Source organism: Aethalodelphis obliquidens, unplaced genomic scaffold (genome assembly GCF_003676395.1).
Source record: "Aethalodelphis obliquidens isolate GAN/ISIS:26980383/991018 unplaced genomic scaffold, ASM367639v1 scaffold37, whole genome shotgun sequence".
Classification (NCBI taxonomy): domain Eukaryota; kingdom Metazoa; phylum Chordata; class Mammalia; order Artiodactyla; family Delphinidae; genus Aethalodelphis; species Aethalodelphis obliquidens.
The window spans coordinates 11,024,162-11,035,094 of record NW_020837981.1 but is presented as its reverse complement, the minus strand read 5'-3'; the positions used below and the strand labels follow the sequence as shown (position 1 = coordinate 11,035,094).

The window sequence follows — 10,933 nt, the reverse complement described above, 5'->3', positions numbered from 1 at the left end:
CTGCAGAGCCAACACTGGAGGCGGCCCCGGGGGGCGGGGCCCCGACTCCAGCCGCACGCTCCGCTCCCACCATGCCCTTATAAGGAGCGCCCGGCGTTAGGGCTCGGGAATCCGGTCTCAAACCCCGCGGCTCAGCCCCGATCCCAGGCCCCTCCCTTGGGAATGGGGGCGGGGCGGGGCCTTGGCGGCGCGGTTGCGTGGGCGGAGCATCTCAAAGAGGGACCAATAGGAGTGGAGGTCCGGGTCTGAGCGGCGTTGCCATTGGGCGCGGCGACGAGAGGGGGCGGGGCGCTCGCGAGACTGGTTACGCCGAGGGAAGCCCGGACTCCGTAGTCGCCGCTCGGAGTCCGTCTGTCCGCGGATTCCCGGCCCCGCCGTTCTCAGATCTCTGTAGCCCGCGGTTCGCCGCCCCGCTCGCCGCCGCGATGCCGGTGTTTCATACGCGCACGATTGAGAGCATTCTGGAGCCGGTCGCGCAGCAGATCTCGCACCTGGTGATCATGCACGAGGAAGGCGAGGTGGACGGCAAAGCCATCCCTGACCTCACCGCGCCTGTGGCCGCCGTGCAGGCGGCCGTCAGTAACCTCGTTCGGGTGAGCGCGCTGGGCCTGGGATGGGAACGGGGGCGGGAGACGTCCCTGGGGTTCCGGCTTGCCTTGCGGCTCCCCTGCGCTGCCTGTGGCTTTGCCGGTGGGCTCGGGAGCCAGACCGCCTCGGGTTTGAATCCTGACGCCCCCGCGTTGTGACCTTGAGCAAGCCCCCGAGCCTCTCTGGGTTTCAGTTTCCTCACCTATAAAATGGGGGCAATCATAATAATGCCTGCCTTGCGGGTCTGTTGTGAAGATTCAGCGAGGTGGTATTTATAAAGTGGCTAGCGCAGCTTATGACCCATAGTAAGCGCTCAATAAATGACAGGCGTTAGGATGTCTGATAGCCCCTTTCCCTCAGCAGGCTGTCGCCCCTCCCGTTGACAGCCTTGCTTTCAGCTCCTTTTTAGGCCTCCTCAGTCTGGCCTCTGGGCTGGCGGGCTCCTCTGATGATTCCCTGACTTGCCTTCCAGGGATTCTTATTTGAGCCACGTTCTCCTTTCTAATACTTCTGCCCCTTACCTTGAAACCCGCCTCACCCACCTCTGAGCCCTCCCCAGAGCTCCCCGCGTCCGGCCCTTCTGTCCACTTGTTTTAGTGGCCACTCGTCCCTGTCTCCTCCTTTCCCGGGCATTCTACCTCTGCTCACACCTCTGGCACTCACAAACACCGGGTGATATCTTTATGCAGTAATTTATGACTACGAATCCCTTTTCCCCTTTCGCTTAACCCTGTTGCCTTTCATCCCCCCCCTCCCCCTCCAACTCCCGTGGAGATTTCCACCTGGCTTTACCTGCTGTCAAACGGCTTCCTCCCACTGGGGCCTTTCCAGACTCGGGGGCCCTCTTCATCGGCCCCTCCTCCTGGCAGGAAGCAAGATGGAGAGGCCTGTGGAATCTGGGATCTGCGGCCCCTGCCGGAGAAAAGAGCGGGGCGTCTCCTCCCCGAGCCACAACTTTCCTAGATGGCGAAGTGGCTCTGCAGACCCCTGTAGCCCACAGCTGTGACTAATAACTGAGGTGATTCCTGGAGGAGGCGGAGTCCACTTCTGAAAGGGGAAAAGAGGTGCTGTGACCAGTCTCCTAACACTCTGCTGGCTAATATCACACTTTTCTTTCCCACCCTGGGTGGGTGACTCAGACTGCTGCTGCCTGTGGGGAACAAATTTGGAAAAATTTTATACGGCTTCCCCACTGAGCTGTGTAACTAGTGTGTGCCAGGGTAGTTAGAAGGCTGGTAGGCAACTGTGGGTCTGGGTGGGGCTTGGGTTCCGTATCTGTTTAGAGCACTTTAGCACACTTCAGCTGCTCCAAGTCTTCCTCAGTCTTCAGGGGACCAGTTCAGGAGACAGTTCAGGAGACTGGTACTAGGAGAATGCTACTGACCAAATTCCCCATCTGCCTTCTGTGTAGATTTAGTTAGACTGTATTCAGGAAGAATACTGAATTCATTCAAAATGTCTACTTCTACACTGTTCTTGTTCTTTTTATAACTAATTTTAATCTAAGACTCCAGAGTACATTCTTATGTAGTGTTGTCTAACATGGCTGCATTCCAGGCCTCCATTACTCAACAAATAGGAAACAATGTAAAGAGACAAGGTAATAGTGTCCCTCCAAGGAGTACTTCAGGAAATGAAATCTTAAAACCACATGTTGCACTTGGAGCAGAGCTAGTGTATAGTCTAGGGGCTGATATCTGGTTAGGCTATTTAGAAAAAAGTTATTTATGAGCTTCAATGCATGAATTAATAAGAACTGAATGTCTGCTATATAGGGAGCATTTTAATAAATCAGTGGTTCTTAGGTTGAGATATGTATCAGAATCACCAGTGGGGCTTTTTAGAAATAAAGATGTCCAGCTCCCACCCCAGACTTACTGAGGAGCTCTTTAGGGGGTCAGGTCAAGGCCTTTGTGTTTTTGAGAAGCTCCATAGGTGACTTTCATATAGTCCCTTAGTTAGGAAACACTAATAGATACTGTGAGACAAATACCAAAAAAATGAGGCCATTGATAAACTGAAAACAAAATTACATATAATTGCAAACTTCCCAATACATTACAAAAGAAGGGACTTGAGATTGGTGGTACATAGGAGTTAGCAGAGAGAAAGTGGGGAGGGTTGTGTTGATAAGTAGTTAATCATGAACAAAGGTACTTGTGAATAAGTGACTTCCAGATTACAGCAAGTAGATTGTCTTGCTTAGCTCAGGAGGCAAGTTGGAGAGAAACTGGAGATGAAATTGGTGCATGCCATATGGGCACTTTAACAGAAGGCCAATAAGATGAACAAAGAGAATGGAAGGGATAGGATGAGGACAGTGTGTGAGGGAGACTGTATAGATTGTGTTCTGGGGAGGCCCGAGGACCTACCCATTGCTTGGAATCCTGGGTGTCAGTTGTGGCCCTGTGTATATGCTGCTGAATATTGTAATGAATCGTGTACATGTATCAAGTTCCCAACTAGATTGTGTCTGGAGAACAGGCCTCGTATGTGCTTCTCAGTTCCTACCCTCAACAGTGGCCCATGGGATGGCTTGATATTGTTGAAGGAAAGAAGGAACTATGGGAAGGAAGATAAATTAGGAGACTTTTAAAATTGGTTGGTAATGAGGAAAATGAGGGCCTGGACTTTGGGTGTGGCAGGGAAAATGGAGCAGGAATTAGAACCATATTACAAATACAGTAGAAGAAGAATTAGTAGAGCTTGATAATAGAACTCTCAGGAAAAAAACACACGGTGCTATTATAAATTAACGAATCTGATTTTTGAACAAATATTCTGGAATTTATACAATTCAGGTTTCTTTCAGTTACCTTGGGAGGCTATATCCTTATTCCAGTGCTTCTCTTTGGGAATTTCTTACAGATTATTTACATATATATGTCAAATTAATTTGTTTTATTTTGGTCAAGAAAATTTTGTCTGAAGTCGGCATTTTTTAACCCTACTACTTTATATACCATTCTTGAGTCTAAAGTGACTTTTGGATATTTCCAAAATTAAAATTTACCAGGTGATGATGAAATTCTGAATTGTTAAGCTGTAGTCATCCACTTATGAGGTAGGTATTTATTGGGACACATTCCTTCTAACATCAAAGCAATAAGTATGATATTGGGCAGAATACGTGTAATACTGGATTGAAGGTCCTAAGTGGCCCGGAGGAAGTGAAGTATCATGGAAGTTCAGAGGAAGGTAAGGTTGCTCTTCTTGAGAGCATGGGGAAGGCTTCATGGAGGAGATAACCTCTGAGTTGGCCTTAAAGAAGGTGGGATTGGAACTTTTTTTTTTTTTTTTTTTTGGGTACGCGGGCCTCTCACTGTTCTGGCCTCTCCTGTTGCGGAGCACAGGCTCCGGACGCGCAGGCTCAGCGGCCATGGCTCACGGGCCCAGCTGCTCCGCGGCATGTGGGATCCTCCCGGACCGGGGCACGAACCCGTGTCCCCTGCATCGGCAGGCGGACTCTCAACCACTGCGCCACCAGGGAAGCCCGGGATTGGAACTTTTAAAGACATGGTAATAAAGGCATTACAAGTGGAAAGAATACCTAAACAAAGGCATCGAATTATTGAGAATCTGAGGACCAAGTTTTGACTTAGGAAATCATTAAGCAAGACTCATTTAGATTTGTAATTTTTCATGTGTATTTGTTAAACAAAAGTAGCCTGGTCACTTTATATATATATATATCATCACAATTGAGTCATCACTTTTACTCCACCCTTAGGGAGAGGGTAGGATGGGATTATTTACATGTTCCTTTTTCAACTGACTACGACCATTTTTAAATTTTTATTATTTTTATTTTTTTGCGGTATGTGGGCCTCTCACTGCTGTGGCCTCTCCTGTTGCGGAGCACAGGCTCTGGACGCGCAGGCTCAGCGGCCATGGCTCACGGGCCCAGCCGCTCCGCGGCATGTGGGATCTTCCCGGACCAGGGCACGAACCCGTGTCCCCTGCATCTGCAGGCGGACTCTCAACCACTGCGCCACCAGCGAAGCCCAAGGCCATTTTTTAAAAAACAGCTTTGTTGATATATAATTCACATACCATACAATTCACTCATTTAAACACTCAATTCAGTGTGTTTTTTTTTTTTTTTAGTATATTTACAGAATTGCACAACATCACTACAGTCTAATTTTAGGACAGTTTTGTTCCCTCAAAAAGAAACTTCATACCCATTACAGTCACTGATTCTCTCCCATCCCCCAACACCCCAGCCCTAGGCAACCACCATTCTGCTTTCTGTCTTTGTGGATTTGCCCTTTCTGGACATTTCATATAAAAATGGAATCAGAAAATAATGTGGCCTTTTGTGTAGGACTTTTCACTTAGCATAATGTTTTCAAGGTTCATCTGTGGTGTAGTATGTGTCAGAAATTCATTCCTTTTTGTTGCTGAATAATATTCCATTGTATAAAATAAGGCCATTTTAAACACAGAGAATGATTCTAATGCAGTAACAAAACAAGGAGGGGGCCTAGGAGAAAGATGGATGGGAAGGGAAAAATAGAGGAGAGGTACAGGTTCCAAGGATGGGATTCAGTCAGCAATGTGAAAAATTCAGAAGTCTTAGACTGTCTTGTAGCATGGTATATAAATTTTTCTTTTTTCCCATTGAAGTGGCCCATAGAAATCTGACAGTCTTTGTGACCATATAGTCGTGCCAGTTTTATTAATGGGGGTTCATACACTTTGCTTTCTCCATTGTAGCATCTGAGGGCATGTGTTGTAACTACTCCTGGGACTCATGAAATATTTATTTCGGACGTTTTTCTGGCCTTTACTTTTATGAGCCTCACCCATATATCATACCCTGTTGGGACCAGCTCTGGGACAAATAGCAGCATTGTCTTTAAACTGATAGTTGGGAAAGACTGTTCTGCTCTTAAAAAGAAATCAATTTTGTCTTTTATAAATTATCTATATTAACATCTGAAATTATTCCTACTTTAATTTCTTTTGGTTGATATTGGATTTATTTCAGTTAAAATAAATAACAGTGTTTGGGTGACAGGCCTGTGGGTGATTTTCTTCTTCTTCATATTCTGTATTTTCCAATTTTTAAAATGAACATATAAATTCCTATATTAAGGAAAAAATTAATACGGTAAATAATAAGAATGTATAATTCTTTATCGTTTATAAAATGCTTTCATATGTATAATCTCATAGCTGTCCTTTAAGGTAGGTATTGCTATGGTCTGAATTTTACAGATGAAGATACTGTAGATCAGGGAAGTTAAGTAACCTGCCCACAGTGGCACAGCTAATTAGTGGGGGAGCTTGGACTTGAGCTCTGTTTCACTTACTCTGGACACTCTGCTCTTTTCACTCCACCATTCTGTGTCCACTTAGAACAAAGTTGTTAAATATCACTGGAAGTTTTCTAGCTTGAATCAGAAGCAATGAGAATGTTGTTAGTCAAAGAGTTTCCATTTGTCCTGGGCTTGGCAAGATTATCTGTTTAAAGGTTCGTTTTGGCATGGCCTGTGTGAAGGGCCTATATTAAAAAAATGATGTGAAGGTAGTGTTCTGTTTCACAGTGACATTCAATTTTGCAGCGTTAAAAAAAAAAGACTAGATACAGGTAACACAAAAGTATGTCTGCCAAACACGTAAAGGCTTTTCTAGTATTTATGGCTGCTTAGCTTGAAGTCTATGAGAACTAAATAGTATTTAAAGTAGGTTTCTAGGATTTCTGTATTTAAATAGTATTTATAGTAGGTTTGTGGATTCTTTGGGGAATCGTGAAGTTTCATTTGAAACACTTTGTCTCTAGATCAAAAGAGATATACAAATAGGACTTAGCATTTACTCATGATCGAGAGAATGGAAGAGTTTTGGAGATTGTATGTTTCTACAACTATGTTTATAATTTTAATGGAGCCCCAATTTAAATATTTGTTTATATATATTGACACAGTGGAAAGTTGGGCTTTTCTAAAGCTGTTTTGTAAATAGCACTGGTATAACAATGGACAAAATAAAAGTTATTTTATATTTTATGGACAAAATAAAAGTTAGAGTAAAAGTTTTGTGGTATCAACCACAGTATCATAAGTTGACTCCTTCTGCTATAGTCCGGAGTAAGGGTAGCATTAAGACAACTGTTTTTATGGAGATGGGACTTATTTGGATTTTAATATTTCTGGTATATTGGTTAAAAAAGGAGTCTGGTTATTTTATATACTTAATTACCGGTCACATATATATGTGTGTGTATGTGTATATGTATATATAAAATACTTATGTTTTGTATGTATCACAGCTGAGAGGGTCGTTATTTTAAAAGCTTTCTGACAACTTCCTGGTCTTTTACTGGCACACCTAGAAAGAGGGTAGGATGGGAATATCTTAATTATCCACAGTCTAAAGTCCATCATAGCATGTATTTTTTTCTCTTGTGACAGTCATCATACTTGGTCAGTGTTTGTCTTCATTGGGTTGTACGTTTCTCAGTGGCAGAGGCCGTGTCTGTTGTGTTTGCTCCTTTCAATGTCAGGCTGGTCATAGGTGTGCAATATAACTTTTTTTTTTTTAATGAACTAACTATATATATATATGTGTGTGTGTGTATATATATATATGGTATTCATTTAAAAAAATAAATTTATTTATTTTTATTTATTTTTGGCTGCATCGGGTCTTCGTTGCTGCGGGTGGGCTTTCTCTAGTTGCGTGAGCAGGGGCTACTCTTCGTTGAGGTGCGCAGGCTTCTCATTGCGGTGGCTTCTGTTGTTGCAGAGCATGGGCTCTAGGTGCACGGGCTTCAGTAGTTGTGGCATGTGGGCTCAGTAGCTGTGGCTCACAGGCTCAGTAGTTGTGGCGCACGGGCTTAGTTGCTCTACAGTATTTGGGATCTTCCCAGACCAGGGCTCAAACCCGTGTCCCCTGCATTGGCAGGTGGATTCTTAACCACTGCGCCACCAGGGAAGCCCATCATTCATTTTTTTGTGCACAAAATATTGTAATAGGAATTTTTGTGCAGTGACAATTTTCCATCCCCAGCTTTCAGACATCCGGTATAGCTGAATTTGAACAGTCTCTTTGAATTTATAATGGGCCTTGTCTGAAACAAGTAGAATATATACTAGGAGGGAGGAATGAATGGCTAACTGCCCATTGTTTGAGATAACGAAAGTGTTCAGGCTATTTTGAGTTGTGGTTCTCTGTTTCAGAATCATTTCAACTATGCAGGCCACTTACTAAATTCATAATGTGAGAATATGTTGCCTCCTATCTGAAAGTAGCATTGGGATTTTGCATTCTTTTTGTCTTTTTAAAACATAACAATTTAGACCAAGTGTTCTGCTGGTTACAGTGTAGTATCATACTGAGTCATGAATTCCTCATTAAGAGATCTTTATTTCCTTGAACCATATGGCAGGAGACAAAAGATATCAGAAAGTTGATCTGCTGCTTTTTTGTTTTTTGGCTGATCCAGGCCCAAACTTTTCATTGAACCTTATGTCATGGTCATGACACTGGGGTATACTTTTTACATAATAAACCAGCTTTAGAGCAGTATCAAAAGAAGTAGCAGTCCTTAAAGGGTGAACATCAGAGATTAGCTGGTATCCCAGCAAGGTTTCTCTCTAGCATAATGCTCTGTGCTCTGGACTGTTGCTGAAAAAGGGCCATTCTATTAGTTTATGTTGCTTTCAGGCCAGTCTGCTCTTAAACCTTCCCATATAGACAGGACTAAAAGAAGAAAACAAATTTCAGCCTTGGCTTTTTTAAGCTCCAACAGCCTTCAGTGCTATGTAGTATAAATACTTCAGAGTGAAATTTAAGGAGTAAAGTTCAAATCTGTAATAAGACTCTGAAACACCCAGAGACAAAAGTTGGTATATGGGAGGAAGGACCTCCCATTGCAGGCTTTCATCGGTCGTTCTGTTCCTCGTACATTGGACCTGTAGAATTCTTAACAGTATGCATTTGGGTATATTGGGCCACATAGACAGTTTAGTTTGGATAACGTAAGTTTTGAGTTATCTAGGCTCCTGCTTCTCTGTTTTTTTCTGTCATTTTCGTATTTGTTCAGTTTCCATTTGGAATGATTATGAGAGGAACGCTATCTTACCTGTTTCTTCTTAACAATCTGCAAAAAGGTTTTAGGGAAGGAAGCTGAAATAAATATATAAGTAGGGGATTTTTGTTCATTTGTATTTTTATCATCGTTAATGTTTTATCTTTAACACTAAAAATATGTATACTATTAATAATCATTTTTGTCATGCTGAGCTTTGTATAGTCTTTCAGAAAGAACAGAATTTCTCTTGTTACAAAAGTATTACATTTTTATCGTTGAAATTTTAAAAAATCTATCTTTAGTCACAGTCGTCTCCAGTGTTTCTCAGCCTTTTACAGTCTGTTTGAACTTGATTTGTCTTTTTGTCTTTTCTCTCTACTCCAAACCAATTTGTTTCCCTAGATATAAATACAAACTTAACTATATATAGATGCACCAGCTCTTATCCCTTTTCACCATTAACACCCTTCCCCCTGCAAACCATTTAATTCACTTTCCTGCTCAAGAATTTGCAAAGAAAAGTGAGGAAACCCAGTCAGTTACAACAACCCATGACTTTCTCTGTCATGTGCTCTTTAGGGAGCCATGCTGTACTTAGCTAACTGCTCTTTCAGTAAGTGTGGAATGAAATAAGTTCAAAATAATGGGCTAGATCTTGAAAGAACTTCTAATCTCAACATCCTTATTAAAGATATGGGGTCTTTACATTGATTAAATCTATTTAAGTATGTGTATTATGTGCAGACAAAGGGATAGAGTATGATAGAGTAATGGATAAAAGGGGACTTGTATAATTAGACATAGGCAGTTGGGGATTCCTCGCCTTCCTTCCAGTCCCTTGGTAAGGCTTTGTAGGTCTTGTGTCCTTGTATGCTGGGTCATCAGTCTTTGGATGATTGAGTTGATTGTGGGTTTGTTTTTTTTCTCCCCTCCTTCCTTACTCCCCTAGGGTGTCTCCCTTTAAGACTGTTTGTTTCTGGAGGACAAGGACTGGGTTATATTCTTCTTGATATTCCTGGTGCCGTGCTTATCCCAGTCTCTTGCTCATGGTATTCCTTTGATAAGTATGTTGTGCCTTGATACTCTCTATACCTGCTGGTCATTCTAGGCTCATTCATGATGAAGATAGCTCACTATCTCTTGCCTCCATTGGATGGCTTGGTGACTCTTCTTCTGCGCTCAAATGTTGCTATATGCAGATGCCTGCATAATCACAAAAAGAAACAAAGGTTCATAAATATTATATTGTGTTGGTTACATATTGGAACTTTAGATTGCAAAAAATTCCATCACTTCTATGAGAAGGCAGCTCATTGGATGGGTATGAGTGTGCAATGTGTGTATGTATAGAGGATGAGAGGTAGTGAACCTTAGAACTAAAAATGTTTTACAAATATCGTTAAGTTGCAGAAAATAGAGTCTTTGGCCCTTAGAGAATTTCCCACTGATAAGATTTCCAGTTGGATGACTTTTAAGGGGAAAGTGGCTGAATTTCATTGCAGTTGGCCACAATCCAAGCCAAAGTCATTCCTTCTTTTTGAAATAAGCTTAACTTATTCCCACAAGTAGGCTTTCTGTGAAGAAAGAAAAATGGTATATTTGTTCTTAGAGTTGAAAGTTGAGGGGCCAGCTTTCAACTTATCTAGCTTCTCTATATTTCCAGCCTTCTTTCTGTCCCCACCCCATCCCTGGAGAACTGGCTCATCTTTTATCTGTAAGGTGGACAACATGTTTTTATTCATTTAATTAAAGTAGATAAGGATATATAAATGTGCTAGTAAATCTCTAGTAACACTTAAATTTCTTATTCTGTGGCTTTTCCCCCCAAACCACCAAAATTAGTTATGACTCTAGCTGTGCACATTGCCTGGTGTTCTGAATAATAGTAGGGTATATAAGACATGGTCTGTGGCCTCAGGTTGTTAAAATACAGATGAAATTTATGATCTTATAAAAGATTTAGCTTATCTACATCTTCTCCATCCATGAAATTGTTGCAGAATTTAAATTATTTACTTTAAAGGGTTGTACGCTAGTACTGTAACTACAGTTTTCATTCCTTGGAGCCATGGAGAAAATGTGAGTGGGCCAGCAGCAGAATAAGCAGGTGGTGGGCCCCCTAGTTAGGAAAAGACCGCTGAGCATCAGCTTCAGCTGCCCTCTTCTTGATTATTTTTTTCCTTACTGTGCTTTTCACAGTTGTAAGTAATTATTTGTGTGATTATCACTTCTTGAACATCTTTCCCCCACTAGAGCCCCCCGGGGCAAATATTGGCTCTGCCGTGTTTGCCCCTGATTTTCAGC

The 10,933-nt window shown here is 42.3% G+C and overlaps 1 protein-coding gene across 2 annotated transcripts in view; it reads left to right on the top strand.

Moving 5' to 3' along the window:
• The first annotated feature begins 322 nt into the window (after positions 1-322).
• VCL (vinculin) overlaps positions 323-10,933 on the top strand; it is a 101,527-nt gene continuing 90,916 nt past the window's right edge. The window contains exon 1 of one of the 2 annotated variants that reach the window (XM_027129810.1): positions 323-593. In XM_027129810.1, the coding sequence (XP_026985611.1) occupies positions 426-593 (168 nt within the window). In that variant the 5' untranslated portion in view covers positions 323-425. The remainder of the gene's footprint in view (positions 594-10,933) is intronic. The other variant, XM_027129808.1, reaches the window with a different exon arrangement.